Source organism: Scardinius erythrophthalmus, assembly GCF_964197995.2.
Source record: "Scardinius erythrophthalmus genome assembly, chromosome: 7".
Classification (NCBI taxonomy): Eukaryota; Metazoa; Chordata; class Actinopteri; order Cypriniformes; family Leuciscidae; genus Scardinius; species Scardinius erythrophthalmus.
This window is the reverse complement of record NC_138227.1, coordinates 8,173,765-8,193,940: the sequence shown is the minus strand read 5'-3', so window position 1 is coordinate 8,193,940 and position 20,176 is coordinate 8,173,765. Positions and strand designations below refer to the sequence as shown.

The 20,176-nt window shown below is 39.4% G+C and overlaps 1 protein-coding gene across 1 annotated transcript in view; it reads right to left on the bottom strand.

Annotated features, from left to right (window-relative positions):
* Positions 1–16,554, bottom strand: part of grm5b (glutamate receptor, metabotropic 5b) — a gene marked incomplete at both ends in the record, with an annotated part of 66,927 nt that extends 50,373 nt beyond the window's left edge. The window contains one exon of the mRNA XM_081370048.1: positions 15,891–16,554. Coding sequence (XP_081226174.1) covers positions 15,891–16,554 — 664 coding nt within the window. The remainder of the gene's footprint in view (positions 1–15,890) is intronic.
* Between the last annotated feature and the right edge of the window lie 3,622 nt (positions 16,555–20,176).

Sequence of the window (20,176 nt, the reverse complement as noted above, 5' to 3'; positions counted from 1 at the left end):
AAGTGGAATAAAGTCGTTATTTTTGTTTGTTTTTGCGCAGTGCCTGGAAACCAACATAAAATCAAAACTGACACTATTTACTTTCTAAAAAACGAGTTTTTTGGTAACACTTTAGTTTAGGGTCCAATTCTTACTATTAACTGTAGTTAGCATGCATTTTAGGATACTGACTAGTATTTATAAAACACATATTAATGCATTATTCTGCATGATCATATTCTACATCCTTAATCCTACCCAATAGCTAAACTTAACAACTATCTTACTAATTATTAATAAGCTGTAGTAATTAGGTGTTTATTGAGCCAAAAGTCATAGTTACTAGTTAATTAATAGTGAGAATTGGACCCTAATATAAAGTGTGACCACTTTTTCTACTTAAAAATGTCACGTTTATCTCGATGTGTTTCTTTGTAAATATTAGTGAAGTTTACTAGCAATTTCTGAGCAAATTAAATGTGAAATTGAGAAATACAAAAGACTGAAATAGTTTTTTCAAACTTTTTTTTTTTCTTCTAATCAATCTGATACTGTCACGAATAAACAGTCATTTGCTCGTTGTTTTTGTTCATGTTTCCTGCCATCATTAGTTACTATGTAATTAATCTGATCATCACACCTGTTGGTCTTTTAGTCTGTTATCAGTGTGTGTTTAAGTTCCTCGTTTCTCTGCCTTGATTGCCTGGTATGTTCCCCATGGATTAGCCCATCTGAGTTTGTTTGATTAAACACTTTTATTTTTTAATTCATCTTCATCTGATCATCGTCCGTGGACCTTATTCATGGCACTCGTGACATAAAATATAAGTAATAAGTTGTTCCGCTGAAAGGCCATATGGGGATTGCTCAATGTTAATGAATAGCAATCGCTTTCACCAAATATCCGTTTTCAATTCATAATAAAACATTTTATGAAGTTAATTGGGTTGCAGAGATGGAGACTCTTTTATTTTACAACATAAATAAAGTTTTCTTTTTTCGTTTTCAGCATTTATAATCTCTCTGGGTCTTTTCAATGTTCTGATCCAACACGTGTAGCCACCGCCAGTGTTCAGCACCGGCCTCAGAAGATCAAGTGAGGGAAATTACTCATGGCTGAAATTACTGTTGGCTTGAGAAAGGATCAGTCTGGACTGCCAAAAAATTAACACAAATCCTCATCTTTCATATAAACTGCAATTTACTATAATATAACACAAATAGAGATAAACAGTTGTAATTAACAAAAAAAAAAATAGAAAAAAGAATCACACAAGTACAAATTGACAAAAAAAGAGAGCAATAGCCAGTCTCCCCAATTTGAGCATATGGGAAATTACATACTTTAGTGATATTAACTCATCAATGCTTTATACTGCAGTCCTAGTCATGGTTTCTTTATAAAAAAAAAAAAACATTTTTTGATCAAGTTAAAACAAGTTGCAATATCACTAAAATAATCATAAAAAACAATTACAGAAGCTTAAATGTATTTTAAAGAAAATAAACTGCACTTTACTTGCTGTTTAAAACAAGCAAAAACAGTTGCTATAAAGCGGTTTAAAAAAAGAAACAATTTCAGAAACATCAACGTCTGTCATGAAGAGTCGTGAACTTGTAAATCTAATGCTAACTGCACTGTTAAGCCTAATTAACACATGATAATTTATTATAATCACGTCATGATGCAGGCAGTGTTTAAATTAGCCCAACATAACATGTTATTAAATATTACACTTTTTTTCCAGCTGATGTCAACATTAGATTATATATATGTTTATGCTAAAGTGCTAAAAGGATGTTAATTGGCATACATGCATCTAAAGAGCTCTCCATTTATAATCTCTAAAAATCTGTTACTCACTTCAGTTCAGATCTCACAAAGGTCTGTGTCAAAGGATTTGACGTGTGAATCCATAACTTGTCTTGTAAAACTTTTTCATTTTCAGGTTACATTTTAAGAGAAATATTACACATTTTATACAATTATACACGTTCCAAAAACATGAATTCGATCCTTTTCACGGTCAAAAGACTGTCTAGCACCAACCCTGGCTTATTCTTCTTCAAATTATTTCACGTATACGTTGCACGTATAAACTAGTCAAATCTCGCGATACAATACAAATAACAATTTATCAAAACATATTCACTCTTAATTTAAGGAAAAATATTACAAAATTGTTAATGTAGTTATGGCTCTAACACTATTATTTACATCGTGTCTACACTTTGTTATAAGTGGATTCGCGAGCGTGCAGAACAAAAACAAAAAAAGTGGATTCTGACTAACTTAAACCCCTGATTGGCCATTGTGTTCAAGAGTTCAACAGATATGTCTGTGATTGGCTACATACGGACCTGGTCTGGCTCATGAAGTAACGGTATGGCCACAGAGATCAGATGCTTCTGTACATGTCACAGTGCATCAGCAGGGTTAGGATGACGGTAAACAGCCCACAGCGGATCGGGGTGTGAGACGGCATATTCAGAAACACATTTCCTCAATTCCACCAGGGCTGGAGACGATCACTGATTCCTCTTTCCATTTAAAAAGGAATAAACTGCAGCTAAAAATGTCTGTTCTGTTTGTGAAATGAGTATTCACAATAGGAAATCAAAAGTAACCCAATTTACTTTCTTAATAAATGTCAGCGCTCATATTGCGCATGATTCATCAGTGCGCATTATTCCAAATAAAATAAAATTTGCTTTCTTGAAAATGCAATAACTTTCTCCAATCTCTCAAAGTAATTTTCTGTTGATGTAATCAAGTACACATGGGTGTGTAAAACATGTAATCATGATACTTGTGGCTGTGCCAAGTCCCAAGTTTTCATTCAATTGTAAAAATACACACATTTAAATAATTATCAGCTTGTTTTCCATTCTGAGCTTTTTACCATACAAAACATGAGATACAGTTCCTAACAAGATGAAATACAGGCCATTCTATCCTGTATCTCATGCATTGGATGGATCTGTTTAAACTACAGCCAGAATAAACCCAAAACATCACAGCTGTCACCTGTGTGAATATAAAGAAGGAAGTGCTGCACGGAAAACAAAGACACATTTACACTAGAAAGGCTGTATGCTTGCAAGACTCCACCCCGTTTTGGCAGAAACGAAAAGTAGTGGTGAAAATAGCATGGCAACAGATCCATGACCCCCTGGAGATGCATGAAATATGAAATGCATATGAAACACACGCTAAGAAACACACCTCAGAAGCACAGCCTCTAAAATAAAGATCAGATCTGATAACCTGAAGGATTGAGTCAGTGTTGTTGGGTGAGCCGGTCGAGATGCTCACACAAACAGAAGGCACCACAGATTCAGTTTTTTAACTTACAAATGACTTGCTTATAGTTGTCTCTATTTTAATTATTAAGTATTTAAAGCCCCCCTGTTGTGAAAATCCAATTTATATGTCTATGTGGTGTTTTTAATATGCTTTAAGACACACCATGTGTAAATTCATAAGTCGACACCATTTTCTCCTTAAAACTGCAGTGAACCAAAGACAGTCTCAAAAACATAGTTTGAAGTCGCTGGTGTTTCTGACGTCACAAACTACCTTATAACCAGTCAGATCAACGTGTGATCTAGAGTTCTCAACGGGTCGGGTCGGCCCGACAAACCCGACGGGATCCGCGGGTTCGGGCCGGGTTCGGGTCGAAAATATAATCAAATGACTCGGGTCGGGTCGGACCTCGGGCTTGGACCTAATCTTTTCCGCTCAGTAAAAAAAACAAAAAACAAACATTTATTAATCATCGCTGCTGGTCACCGTAAAGAAAGTCTGGCTGCTGCGTGTAACGTGCATCATGGAGAGGGGCGGGGGCAGACCTGACGCCGCTGCGTGCACGCCTTTAGCCTGGAGAAGAAGATGGAGTTGGTGAGAAGTAAACTTGCCGCAGGTGAATTCACCGTCGCTACTACAGCCTATTTATATATTTAAAGTGTATTGTTTCAGTTGTTTGTATTGTTTGTATTGTTAAAAGGCGTGAACATTAAAGGTTGATTTGAATTCCCGTCTGCTGGTCATGATAATACGTGTATGAGAGAAAAAGAAAAACTGACGCGGCGTCGGGCCGCGGGTCGGGTTCGGGCAGATAATTAATGATGATGTGTCGGGTTACATCGGGTCCGGGCTTTAAAAGCCACGGGCCGGGTCGGGTCGGGTTGTAATTTTCAGGCCCGTTGAGAACTCTAGTGTGATCGTCAACCAGTGGATCTCTGAGCTGAGTGAGTGAGTGGAGGCGGGGCTCATTTGCATATTCATAGAACCGCGTATAATAAATGAAGCAAGGGTGTCGAGTTACATTCAAGCTATTATGTAACTATTACGTAACTATTCTGACTTGTAAAAAGCATTCACGTGATCTTAGAACTCGTAATTAAAACTTTAAACTCTTAATATAGAGAAACTTAGGCTATAAACCCGACTCTGAGGACACGAACAGCTCCAAGTACAGTGTCACATGTTGTCATCTCTTATTTGCGGTAATTATGACATGGCATATTCTTAACAGACAGACTGTTCAATGCACACACACACACACACACACACACAAAATAAAAATAAAATAAAACGAGGCAGTGCAACTAAACGAGGCAGGACTGTATGCTCTTGAGTGTCACTGTGTCCTTTTGAGCCGAAGTCTGTAATGCAGCATGTGTGTGTGTGTGTCGCTGAGAAAAGGTTGTGAGATTGTTGTTGCTGGTAAAGGTTGTTGTGGCTTGTTAAGGGCACATTCTGTGTCTCGTTAAACCGGTTGTGTTCCCGCGCTCATCGCAAACGCAAGCCCGCTTTTATTCGTCTCTCTCGCTCACTCCGTCCACCCACGCAACTCACAGTTTACAATTCAAATGAAAAGGGCCGAGAGTGAAAGAAGGTAGAGAGGTTGCCATGGAGAACATGCCGGTTTGTCATTAATAATCATTCAAAATATTCTCATTCACCCTGAAGTCTGAGAAACAAAGAGACGCGCCTCTCCTACAGGACCTGCGATATCCAGCGCATAAGCAAGTGCTTGCAGGTGTGTGTGCGTGTGTGTGTGTGTGTGTGTGTGTGTGTGTGTGTGTGTGTGAATGCACTGTCTCCCAGATGCAAGGAAGCAAGTGAAGGGATCAAGAGAAAAGAAACCGATCCAGACAAGACGAGTCTAACCTTGCTTCGGAGGATTTCATAACAGCTCGGTTATCTTCAGGTTTCAGCAGAGTTGAAGGATGCAGAATAGCTGGAATAATGGCAGTGCGCTCTTACAGAGAACGGTTCAGCGGGGTTCTTGACTCAATTGTAAAGAGCCCTTTATGCCAAAGAGGTTCTATATAAGGAGAAATGTCTTAAAAGATTGCATAATACTTTCATATTTAATGAATTACTTCATTTTTTTCCTGTTGTTAAAGTATGTTTACAAGCGGTTTAATTAAAAAAAATGTAATTCAAATGCAGAGTTGGAAAGTCCAGGTTCAGAAAGTAAAAGTCCTCTGTATTTTGTTTTAATCACCTGGATTTGCTAATAAGCACAGTTTTTTAGCCAGGAGATACTAGCTAATTAGAACTAATTAGTGAAATCAGCTGGCTAAGTTCATGGGTGGAATAAACATATCCCTGGACTTTCCACCTCTATTCAAATGAAAGATCTCAACAAGGGAAGTTTGGGTCATGTTTGTCTCTAGAAAATGTATATATTTAATATTAAAGATATATTTTGAATAAAACAAACTTATTTTAGCATTTTAACATTATTGTAATGACTATTAGGCTCATTTCAGTCCCTAAATTTCATTAGTATATTGAAAAAAAAAAGAATAATAGTATATATATATATATATAAATGTAAATAAATATATATATATAAATGTAAATATATATACATACATATATATACTAAATTTATTTTATGGGAATTTTTTTGTTGTTGTTGTTGTACAGCATGACTGACTACACATCTTTTTACACACACACACACACACACACACACACACACACACACACACACACACACACACACACACACACACACACACACACACACACACACACACACACACACACACACACACACACACACACACACACACACACACACACACACACACACACACACACATATATACACTCACCTAAAGGATTATTAGGAACACCTGTTCAATTTCTTATTAATGCCATTATCTAATCAGCCAATCACATGGCAGTTGCTTCAATGCATTTAGGAGTGTGGTCCTGGTCAAGACAATCTCCTGAACTCCAAACTGAATGTCAGAATGGGAAAGAAAGGTGATTTAAGCAATTTTGAGCGTGGCATGGTTGTTGGTGCCAGACGGGCCGGTCTGAGTATTTCACAATCTGCTCAGTTACTGGGATTTTCACGCACAACCATTTCTAGGGTTTACAAAGAATGGTGTGAAAAGGAAAAAACATCCAGTATGCGGCAGTCCTGTGGGCGAAAATGCCTTGTTGATGCTAGAGGTCAGAGGAGAATGGGCCGACTGATTCAAGCTGATAGAAGAGCAACTTTGACTGAAATAACCACTCGTTACAACCGAGGTATGCAGCAAAGCATTTGTGAAGCCACAACACGCACAACCTTGAGGCGGATGGGCTACAACAGCAGAAGACCCCACCGGTACCACTCATCTCCACTATAAATAGGAAAGAGGCTACAATTTGCACAAGCTCACCAAAATTGGACAGTTGAAGACTGGAAAAATGTTGCCTGGTCTGATGATTCTCGATTTCTGTTGAGACATTCAGATGGTAGAGTCAGAATTTGGCGTAAACAGAATGAGAACATGGATCCATCATGCCTTGTTACCACTGTGCAGGCTGGTGGTGGTGGTGTAATGGTGTGGGGGATGTTTTCTTGGCACACTTTAGGCCCCTTAGTGCCAATTGGGCATCGTTTAAATGCCACAGCCTACCTGAGCATTGTTTCTGACCATGTCCATCCCTTTATGACCACCATGTACCCATCCTCTGATGGCTACTTCCAGCAGGATAATGCACCATGTCACAAAGCTCGAATCATTTCAAATTGGTTTCTTGAACATGACAATGAGTTCACTGTACTAAAATGGCCCCCACAGGCACCAGATCTCAACCCAATAGAGCATCTTTGGGATGTGGTGGAACGGGAGCTTCGTGCCCTGGATGTGCATCCCACAAATCTCCATCAGCTGCAAGATGCTATCCTATCAATATGGGCCAACATTTCTAAAGAATGCTTTCAGCACCTTGTTGAATCAATGCCACGTAGAATTAAGGCAGTTCTGAATGCGAAAGGGGTCAAACACAGTATTAGTATGTGTTCCTAATAATCCTTTAGGTGAGTGTATATATACAGTATATATATATATATATATATATATATATGTATGTGTGTGTGTGTGTGTGTGTGTGTGTCAGTATATTGTGATATATATATATATATATATATATATATATATATATATATATATATATATATATATATACTGTATATATATAAATAAATGTAAATAAATATATAAGGAGAAATGTCTTAAAGATTGCATAATACTTTCATATTTAATGGATTTACATTTTTTCTACTGATAAAGTTTTTACGAGCGGTTTCATTTGTAAAATTTAATTCAAATTAAAAATGAATTATTTTGTTTTGTTAATTTGCTAAAACTAAATCCCTAAAATGATGAGAACCTCCTTTTCAATAAAGAAAAGTGTATCTAATAATATAGATAGATATAATTTTAACATGATCACATGCTTGCTGCAACACACCAGTTACAGAAACAAGCTAAGAAACATCATGAAAGATTACATTACTGTTACTTTTTGAATTTTTATTTCTAGTTATAGTATGTACTTAAATAATATGTTATACACTTATAGTATGTACACTCTTAAAAATAATATATTAAACAGTTTTAAATAGTAAAATAATATGTACTGACGAAAACGTCTCCCAATTTAAAAAACCTAGTCACATAGCCTAAGCCAAAACAAATGAGACAAACATTGACCTGAGACTCGTGTGTTTTCATCGCTCCGTAAAGATGCAATGCTGCATGACGGTTCAAATATGCAGTTGTAAACTCTCCTCAATACCGAGTTATGAGTAAAAGAGAGGGGGAGAATATTCATTATCTGCATTAGCACATCTTAATATTCATGTCATAAGATTCTTATTCACTACTGACAACCAAACACACAAATAAAATGACACATTATATCCATTACCAGTTACAAATGCAGAAAGATAAACTAATTATTATCAAAACATGATGTTAGCTAACTGAATGACTTGTATTATTAAATGTTTCATAATACATCTGATAACAGATCACTCAAAATTATAATGTAGAAAAATGCTTTTTCTGTAAAGCTGCTGTGAAACGATATGTATTGTGAAAAGCGCTATACAAATAAATGTGACTTGAAGTTGAGTTGAATTAATTGATCACTCGTGTTGTATGTGCAATAAATTAAATAAATAAATAAATAAATAAATAAAAGGGCATTTTCGGACCTGCTTTTCTTAAACGGGGACTATATTGTAACAATGTTGCATTTTCGTCTTGGTTCAATAGCAACATTTCAAATTGGACCAAAGAGTTACACTCGTGAGCAAAGATTTCAAATAAAACACATGAGCTCTCAAACAAACGGTGGAATTCTGGAAGGTTCTGCAACGATGTCATGCTTCTAAATGGAACTCACTCAACGATGAAAATGCTGTCATCATTTACTCTCCCTCATGTCGTTCCAAGCGAGTATGACTCTATTTCTTCTGTGGAATAGAAACGGAAAAACAACACTGGACCCCCACTGACCTCTTTTGTGCTCCATGTAAGAAAGAAGGGATGGAACGACATGAGGGCGAATATATAACGCCAGAATTCTCATTTTTTGGATGAACGATCTCATCAACAATAAAGGCTCCGTTTCGAAACATGACATTATTTGAGAACCTTTCTGTAAAATTCCACTGAGAACATTTTTGGGTGAACTTATCGTTGTAAGAGCAAGTGTGTTTGATGAGCTCCTCGAACTGAGTTTATCCTATTTCTCTTTTCCATCATTCTGCTATCCTCTGATATTCTTCTCCTAATCGCACTATTTGGCTTTCTCTCTGTGTCTCTCACTCACTTTCCTTCAATCTCTCACTCTCTTCCAGAGCTCGTCTCATGCCACTTTTTCTGCTTTTAAATTCCACCCAATTTAGTTAAACTAATCTCTCTTCCATCCTTCAATCACTCTCTCCACAGCTGCTTCTTCCTGAGAGGAGAAGAGCGAGAATGAGTGAGACGCAGACAGAGAGAGAGAGAGAGACGGATGCGAGCGTGGGAAGAGAGATGAAGTCCTTGAGATCTTAAGTGAAGGTTACACTCCACCAGATTCTGACACACACACACACACACACACACACACACAAACACAATCTGTACTGAATGCTGATTACGAACACAATGGCTTCATTTCCCATGACTACTGTGTGCATTTTCCCAGCATGCTTTGCTGGTGTCTCATAGAAGTGATGGCAATAACATGCAACACTACGTCATCATTGGCGTCTCATAACAGATCAAAATGTGTTACATTTAAATATGCGCATATTTAAATTGCACAAATGAGATTTAAGAGCAATGTCAGAGGGGACGATTTTAAGTTAACTATATGTCAGGCTGTTCCTCACACAAAACTACTGACGACTTCAGACAACTTGGAACATAGTGCATAAGAAATATGGACTTTATAGTGTCATTTATTTGTATCTTTACAGCCTCTTAGACACCGCTAATTTACACTGAGCAGCGTGAACATTATTCTAAATGCCTTGTTTTGTGAAAAAATAAGGTTACACAGGTTTGGAACAAAATGAGAGATAATTCATCCCAAAATTAAAATTCGGTCATCATACTTTTACTTGCACAAAAGCGTGATTTTAAGAAAGGAAGAGTAAAATATCTTGTAAAAAATGCTTTCAAATGCAGCACACATAAATACTGCTCATTATATTCTGTTTAAGTCTATTTCACACACACACACACACACACACACACACACACACACACACACACACACACACACACACACACACACACACACACATTCCTGTTCAAATATTTTGGTCATTAAGATTTTTTTATTTTAAAGAAATTAATGCTTTTGTTCAGCAAGGATGCATTAAATTTATGAAAAGTGACAGTAAAACATTTATAACATTACAAAAAAAATTCTATTCATAAAAGAATTCGGACATAAAATGTATCTTAATAAAAATATTAAGCAGCATAACTGTTTTCAACATTGATAATTCTTGAGCATCAGATCGTCATATTATACTGATTTCTGAAGGATCATGTGACACTGAAGACTGGAGTAATGATGCTGAAAATACAGCTTTGATCACAGGAATACATTACATTATTAACCTATATTCAGTGTATAAATTATGATAATATTTCAGTATATTACAGTTTTACACAGAGCACATTGTGATGGAAAAATATGAGATGGGAGGAAAAGAATATTTCAATGATTTTGCGTTCTCTCGCAAAGGTTTTGCGTTGACGCTCACAAAGAACTTAAAACGCAAAGTATACACACACACACACACACACACACACACACACACACACACACACACACACACACACACACACACACACACACACACACACAAAACTTAAAAACAAATACAATCTTGATCTATTACAGCATGACTCAGTCTGAGTCTTTGTTTTGTCTGTTCATTAACAAGTATCTTGAGGTGAACAACATGTTCTTTTTTCTTAGAGTGTGTGTGTGAGAGAGAGAGAGAGAGAGAGAGAGAGAGCGAGAGAGAGAGAGAGAGAGAGAGAGAGAGAGAGATTTTTACACTCTCTGCCATCTTAATTAAACACGGGACACATTCCAGGTCCTCCACTTTGGGGACCAGACTGTAAAAGTGCTTACAACCCTGAACCACACACACACACACACACACACTAGGTTTCAGGTATCTTTGTGGGGACTCTTCATAGACATAATGATTTTTATTCTGTACAAACTGTACCTTCTATCCCATTACACTAACTCTACCACTAAACCTACCCATCACACACACACACACACACACACACACACACACACACACACACACACACACACACACACACACACACACACACACACACACACACAGACACACACACACACACACACACACACACTAACCCGACCCCTAAACCTACCCATCACACAAACCTTTTAGCAGATGTAAAAAAAAAAAAAAAACATAATTTACTATGTGTACTACTCCATTTCCCTGTGGGATCACTGTCTGACCCCCACAATGCTGTGATCTTGTAGGACATTTGATTATCACAATGTAATATTAACCTACACACACACACACACACACACACACACTCACACACACACAAGCCTCTGGAGTCTTAGGCCCCGTCCACACTACTGCGTTTTCGTTTAAAAAATGAGACCTTTTGCTACGTTTGCACCTCCCGTCCACACTAAAACGGCAAAAACGAAGACTCAAAACGGAGAAGTTTAGAAACGCTGCCGACCCGTTTTTCGTTTTGAATCTCCGGAGGGCGTTTTAGTGTGGACGGGTCAAAACGGAGGACTTTAGAAACGATGACGCAGAGGCTCACGCTCGGCTCTATGATTGGGTGTCATCAGTCATGGAGTATACAGGTAATATTCAGTACCAGTAAACTCCACCCGTTGGAACAGTTTCTTACAGTAAGAAACTGCCGCGTCTCAGGCGCGGCAAACGCGTGCATGCTAGAAATAGAACCGACGGCTATTTTTCATGCGACACACAGAGTGTGTTGGAAGCGTTTCCAGGCAAAATAGAATAGGAAAAGATGTTTATGTCATTTTGACACAAATACATATTAATAAATTACATTTTGATGTTTGAAAGCATTTTTTTACAGTCTATGTCTGAAAGTCTCTAGGTTTACACCAGCACGCGTATGCCCAGTGTTGGTGAATGGTCACGTGATCCGCGTTTTCAGTCATTTTAATGTGGACGGAGATCAATTCTAATACGCAGCTAAAACGCTGGTGTGGACGGAGATCGTATTCGTTTTAATTCTCCGTTTTTAAACGAAAACACAGTAGTGTGGACGGGGCCTTAGAGATCAGATGTGGAGTTGGGGGGGGGGGGTGTTTCTGGAGCCGTGGAATACAGTGGGATAAAAGGAGACTGAGTGGAGTGGGGGAAGGAAGTACAGTGTGTGTGTGTGTGTGACAGAGGAAAAGGAACATGTTAGATGTAAGAACAGATCCATAAGGCTGGAGCATTAGAAGAGCAGAGTAGAGATATTACTACAACTGAGATAGAGCCTATTGATTTAAAAAAAAAATCCTTAAACTGTAAAAAAAAGAAAAGAAAAAGCTAAGTAGCCTAAATGACCTAATACTAAATGAAACAACAACAAAAAAAAAAAACATTTTAAATGAAATACAAAACTGGAAAACTCTCCCATTCATCTCAATGGCAGCTGCTCGACTGGTGCAGGATTTGCTCTCGAGCCAATCACCCGAGCTGTAAACGTCATGTGACTAAACCCTCTGAAGCTGCAGGAAAATGACATCATCTTGACAACTCTGATTGACTGATGACATCACAGACAGCAGACAGTAAGATACGGTCGTCAGTCATTAATGCGGTTTCATTCACACACAGATCAGAGACTCAAATGCTCCGCTCTCCATCGAGTGTAGCGTCAGTTCTGGCAGATCACGTTAGTCAAACTCGCATCAGCTGATCCACGTCTACCTATAGGAATACGATGCCAATCACAGCATTCATATATAAGCTCCTTCAGTGTTATCAACAGCTATTGTGTTTCTCAGGAGCAAATTACCCTCCTCCCTCCCCAGCTCCACCTCTCTCAGTCAGGATTTGGCATTCTGTTTCCCTTCGAATCAGAATAACTTCTCGAATTATGTTGTACTTTAAAATCTTGAATTAAAGGTATAGCGGAGGATTTTCTTTTTCCGGGTGGGTAACCTATACTATTGGTCCACCTAAGTGTCAATCATTCTGGTGATATGTTTACGTAAGGCCGTCGTACGTGCTCGTCCCTTCATTTTCGCTTTCTGGTGTTTATGTGTCTGGTGAATTTGTTTAAACACCTTCAGGTGTTTATGTGTGGTGAGCTAGAGCTCAGCCATTCATTGAAGCTCGCCGTTTCACCGGGTCCTTTGAAAATGTCTGAGGGTCGCAAGAGAAAAAGTTTGTACGAACTGTATGAGAAGAAGAGAAAGGCCTCAGAAGAGAGAAACAAGATCAGAGTGTTTTTGGGAGATTGTTTCACACGATGGCGTGCGCTGATAACACAGGTTGGGTTTCCCACTGATGCCTCAGTCGTGAAGTTTCTACTCGACAGGTAAAGTTTGGCATGCTATTTGGAGAAAAAGTGCAAATCTTCTTTTGGAAAGTAATCTTGTATGAGTGATGCCGACAGCAACTTGTAAACAGAGCGTGCACAAGGAGAACCTCGCACACGTTTAATAGGCGTTCCCTCTCGGGAGCAGATAGAGTGTTGCGCATGTGCATTTTTTCAAAAAGTGGAGAGGGCGTTTCTTATCTAAAATTCGGAAAGATCCTCCGCTATACCTTTAATGATATCTGCATACGTTCATGTTGGTTCTGTTCTGTTTATTCGGGGTTTTGCCGCTCTTATCCATGCTAGGCTCAGGGAGTTCTTGCCCAGAACAGAACTATACCGCCAATCCGAACTGTATGCTAATTGTCAGGCTTATTTGACGATAGTGGTCCTGACAGAAAAATATATCAATGTCAGATATGCTTTCGGTTAATGAAGATTTGACAAATGAACACCTGGCTCGATTGGACTCTAGTCTGCCCAAAAGTGATAAGACTTCTCAGTTTTATTGCCATCTTTGATATTACTTTGGTCAGTCACATTGATTACTGGCTCTGTGTGAGAACACAGGCTGGACTCTCGCTGCACGTTCACACAGACCGCATTCGAAACTCTACTGTAAGTTGCTTTGTGAACGTGACATTTCGATACTCACACATACATACAAACACAGTTTTCAATCCTGAAAAATGACTGTGTGAATGTAGCCGGGGAAAAGTCCATTTCACACTTTCAAGAGCCTTTCGCTCTCTTCACACGCATCCACACACATGCTTCGCAGACATCTTAACACACAATTCCCATCTGACACTAAAGAGGCCACACTGACACAATTCTGATGACACTTCTGAAACAGACACCATGCACCTCGATGCTGTCGGGTGTGTGTGTGTGTGTGTGTGTGTGTGTGAGCAGCACTGCACTGATGCAGGATAAAGCGGCATGGCAAAATAAATCATGTTTTACCAGAGTTGAGAGTCTGAAGTCTGAATTGAATGTGATGAGATACAATGCAATAGACAACCATTGCATGCCTTTTCCGGATACATGTAAAGCGAACAGCGTGACCAGTACAGTCATAAAAGACTCACAAGTTGAATCAGTCAAATGAATTACCAGCTGAATCCAATTCAAATCAGTATTCTCATCCAATTCCTCTAATGAACTGATCAAAAGGAATCGAAAGCTGAATGAGTCTAATCGATGATTCGCTAATTCATCTGTGACTTTTACAGTATGATCCACTTATTGTAATGAATAGGTCAAAAAGATTCACAAGCTGAATCATTCTATTGAATTAGGTAAGTACTTATTCAAAATAAGTGCCTCGAGAGAGTATGCAATTTCGGACGCAGCCTTAGTTATTGAATTCACTTCACAAACAAAAGACTATTATGATCTGATTCCTGTAATGAATTGGTCAAAAAGACTCACAAGTTGAATCAGTCTAATGATTTACTCATTAAATCAAATTCACAAAGATTGACTCTTATGATCCTAATGAATCAGTCAGAAAGACTCACAAGTTGAATCAGTTCAATGAATTGGTCACTGTATCCACTTCACAAATTACTCTTATGATATGATTCCTGTGATGAATTGATTAAAAAGACTCACAAGTTGAATTAGCCAAATGAATTACTCGCTAACTCAAATTCACCAAAAAATAACACTTATTACCTAATTCTTATAATGAATTGGTCAAAAAGACTGACAAGTTGAATCATTCTGATGAATTATTCATTGAATCCACTTCACAAACAAATGACTCTTATGATCCTATTCTTGTTTTGAATCAGCCAGAAAGACCCATAAGTTGAATCAGTCCAATAAATTAGTTACTGAATCCAATTCACAAATGAAAGACTCAATTCTTATAATAAATTGGAAAAAAAACTCACAAACTGAATCGAGTTAGTCATTGAATCCAATTCACAAAGAAAGACTATTATAGTCCCTCTGTGGTGAAAATCAAGCTTTTAATGTTGTTAATGTTCCTATGTGGTGTTTTTAATATGCTTTAAGACAAATTATGTAAACATTCATAAGTCGACACCATTGCTGAGTATTTCCTCCTTAAAACTGCAGTGAACCAAAGACAGTCTCAAAAACACGGTTTGAAATCGCTGGTGTTTCTGACGTCACAAACTACCTTGCAACCAATCAGATCAACGTGTGATCGTCAACCAGTGGATCTCTGAGCTGGAGTGAGTGAGTGAGTGGAGGCGGGGCTCATTTGCATATTCATAGAAAATGAGGCAAGGGTGTAGAGTTACATTCAAGCTATTTTAAGGCATGACAAAAAAATAATAAAATTTGGAACATACAAGGAAAAAACTTTTCAATATGTAACTTTGGTGATCAAAGATGAGTTTTAAAGGATAAAATTATTGACTACAGGGGGACTTTATGATCTGATTCTTCTAATGAATTGGTCTAAATGACTCCAACTTTTAAGTCGAATGAGTCTGAATCCAGTTACTGATTAATTCTAAAATGTAACACAGTGCACTCACCTTCGGTGTGTATGGCAGATACGTAGGTCCAGTTGTATCTCTTGACTATGTCCACCATGGCTCTGGCCTGCTGGGCGTCCGAAGGCACGACCCTCATGAAGTATTTGTACAGTGATTTGTCGCTGAGGTCCATGCTGGTGGCGGAGTAGGCGATCTGCGGGATGTTGAACAGCTGCAGTAAGTTCTGCACTTGAATGGCCACTGAACTGGATCCCGGTCCGATCAGCCCCACGATTGGCTTCTTCCCCTTCATGGGCGTAGCGCTCGGATCCGCGCACTTGGTCCCGGCCCCGGCCTCTTCGCTTTCGTCCGCGGCCACGAGCGAGTCGCGGATGAACTCGATGCTTTGCTCCAGGGCCACGGCGGAGTGCCAGCAGGAGTCCCGGATCTCGCAGCCCAGCGTGACGTTGGGGAGGATTTTGGGGTCGGCGTTGATCCGGTCCAGGGTGTGCATCATGGCCTCGACCCGCTGGATGCCGTACTGCTCCCGGACCGCACCGCATTTGCGCTCGTGCACCTTGTCGGCCGGCGGCTGGTGGTGCACGGAGAAAAGCGCGCCGATGATGATGTCTCCGGGGATGTGGGCGACGACGCGCCTCTCGTTAGTTTGGGCCGCCGTCGCGAGAGACGTCAGACGCCATAGCAAAACGACGAGAGGGAACATTTTAGAGTAAATCAGAGGGTGTTTTTGTTCCCGTTCGGTTACTAACACTTTAGTGCTAAAGGCACAGTCACAGTGATGCTGCTGAAGAGATGAGGAAGATCAGTCCAGCTGCTTCGTTCCCCCTCCGAACTTATTGACAATTATTGACTTAATCACTCCGAATTGAATTATCAACTTATTGACTCCGTGTTTTACCACACCGAAGGGAGACTCTGGGATCCTGTGGCTTTGAAATGCTCTGTCATTTGTCCAAGAGCTTCCACCGCGACCCTGAGCCGGATGCTGGGTCGTTGCCGTGGCAACCTCGAGCTGGGGACGGCGTGAGATGAGGGGCCTCATAACCTTGAACGAGAGGAGATGGACACAGCAATATTATTACATGCACACACGACAGCAACACAGGGGAAATGTTGAGCATAAAACCAGCAAGAAGGTGGCTGGCCGCACACTGAATTCAGTACAGACTACAGAAGTCTTTTATTTTATGGATTGCATAGTGCAAAAAGTGCAAAGTGAATAAAAACAACAGGAGAAACGTTTCAGCACATTGCTATCTTCAGCCTAAAACTAGCCACACACGCAACCGTCTTAAACTTTTATGTTCAATATTTGATGATACAGTTCTATTGCATTCTGGTGCTGCAGTGAAACTGCAAAAAAATGTTGTTAAAAAAACAATTATTGGAGAATGTTTTACATGACAATGCTATTCAACATTTTGTTTAATTCAATGTTATTTGCCATTTCGTTTCAGTGCACGATTTACTTTGAAACAATTTTCACTCAGAAATAATTAGTAACTTTCCCAAAGAATTGCAAAGATGAAAGACTGGAATAGTAAAATATACTCCAATATTCATTGGTTACAACTTCTAAAAAATAGTCTTTATACAGTGTACATGGTTGCAAGTTCCTCTCTGATGTAGATGTTTCAGTGCGAAGTGCGTGTTCTGTATGAATGTAACAGCCGGACTTAAAGTGTAACAGAAAAGACAACGTTGTTACAAGGCTGTCAAGAATAACCGAGAGAGCTTTCAAGCCCTCACACAATCCAAAACCACTTACATTGGCTGACAGACTCATTCATTCCAAGTGAGGACCACATAGAGACCAAAAAAGAGGTGACAATTTTTCAGAATAAAAGATGACTTGCACCGTGTGGTTTTCGCAAGCAACTCCTTTTAGTCTCACAACAATGGCATAGGAATAAATAAATAAAAATTCCCTTAGCTGCATCCAAGGGCCAGTTTCACATGCCAAACCGCAGATTGGACCCTTGGTCCTGGTTAAAACATGCTATACGGGGTCCATTAGAGAGGCGGCACTCTGTCACAACCAAAATGCTGTCTCACTTTCGAATGAAACATTATGGCAAGAACTGAATGGAGGGGAAAATAACTAATGCATCGCAGAGAACCATCATTTTGCCTCCGGCATAGAAGAAACAATAGGAGGGGAAACAAACTGCAATCCCACAAAAACCTCGTCAATATCAGGCATTCGCGTTGAAATCATGCTGGCATTTAATGCTCACTTAATTCAAATGAATGCAAATGTCAGGCTGATAGGGCAGAGAGCTCCACTCAAAACGGGACGGATGAGAACGAACGACCTTGCCGTTGATAAGCGGGAGAACGGGAGCTCGCGCTGTCCGCGGTGCTGAAACGCATCACACTGCAGTGGCCAAATCACTCCATGTGCTCACAGTCAAATAAACAACCCCTCAGGCTTTAAAACGTCCGATAGATTTTGCATATTTACCACTGCAAATATGCCATACTTAATAAGTCATACAGAACTGCGTACATGTGCAATGCAAATGAAATTGCACGTAATGGATTCCCAATAAGTCATGCTGTTACCCATGCAACTGAGATGCTCGCGCTCGGTCGATAATCTGCAGAGAGAGAGAGAGAGAGAGAGAGAGAGCGCGCGTTCCTAATTCCAGAACATCATCGCTTCCACAGACCCAAACTCACGCGGAGAGTGTGTCCGAGCACAGGTTGATGTTTTGGTGACGGTCCTTCTTACCTGCCCCGCGCCTCAATTCTCTAAGGTCACTGATGGCGCGTGCCTCCCACAGGTGATCCGTCGGAGATTTGGGGGTCGGTAGCCCAGTAAACGGCGGGGCACCGGAGAGCCACAGCTGTAGTGTCGTCTCGTCTTCTTGTCACGCACTAACACTGCCGAAGCGCGCTCAGGCACACACATCCCAGTCCGCGACTCAACCCCTCCCACCCGTGAACCCCGAGACTGGCTGCATCCAACCGGCCGTGGCACCTGCAAGCCAGAGCTTCTCCTCTAAACGAAATCACGTCAACTGCTGATTATTTTAACACTGCATGTTTAAAAGTGAGATTTTAAGGGGTAAGTGACTCGCCGACCGTGGATTTGGATGCTTTTCTGCTGTTTTTGAAAGCTAGAGCGCAGGTATTGAACAGGGTGTCTGCATGTGACTGATAATGTTGTCAATATCCAATCATCATTTTTTTTGTATTTTGGAGCTTCATTTGTGGAAGCAAGATCACAAATGCTTTTTAAAATGTGAGGGGCCCCACACCAATCCCTTGGGGTACCCCGCCTCAAACAGACACCGACCAGCAGAAGACCTCCACCTTGTGGCACTTTAGTACGAGACTGAAAGTCTAAGGAATGATGTTTGATTAATCCAGTGGATTTAAAGCTGGAAAGATCAGATACAGTCTGAATTAACACCGATGTGAATAAGGAGGTAATGTGATGGAAAATTAACTGAATTTTGTTGTTGCAAAATTAAAGGGATGATTCATCCAGAAATTAGCATTTTGTAAATGTTTACTTATCTTCATGTCCAAACCATATGATTTACTTGCTTCTGTGGAACAGAAAAGAAGATGTTTTGAAGAACCATCTTTTGAGTCACACGGAAAATAAGAAAGGTTTGGAACGACATGAGCACTTAATAAATAACATATTTTTTAAAGAACTACCCCTTTAATATGTGCACATTATGATATTTTCTCAGGAGACAATAAAATAAAAAAGGTGAAATTTCAACTGGCAGGAAGATTGATGGGATTCCAAAAAGGTAGCCTAATGTGTGTAATAAAAAATAAAATAAAATAAAAAACTGTTATGATTGGGTTGGTTTCGATAACATTCACTATAAAGCCATACAATTTTCAGTCAGATAAGGTAATTATCAAGACCAATGATTAAAGTTTAATCATTAAACATATACTTAAACTTAATTACTTGCCCTGTCAAATTATGAATAAAAAATTAAATGTTTCTGTCGAGATATATATTCACACACACACATTATTAGTTATGCCTGAAAGTAACTTCTACTCTATAGACCTACTTGTGAGAATACTTAACCTATGCTATATACGGCTACAAGAATTCACAATTAATTCAAAAGTTTGAATTAAATTACTCATCTTACCAGCAAATTTATTTTCTGGGGTCTATTTCAAGCCAGCTTGATGTTGCGAAATCATCCACTCGATCTGGAAGAAAGCGTCACTTCTATTAATCCACTTTTTACCATGGCAACCGCAGAATCTCAGCTGCATCGCGCACAACCGCGGCTTCATTTCCCGCTCGTTTTCACGTGACAGTTTAAAACACAGAACGACGC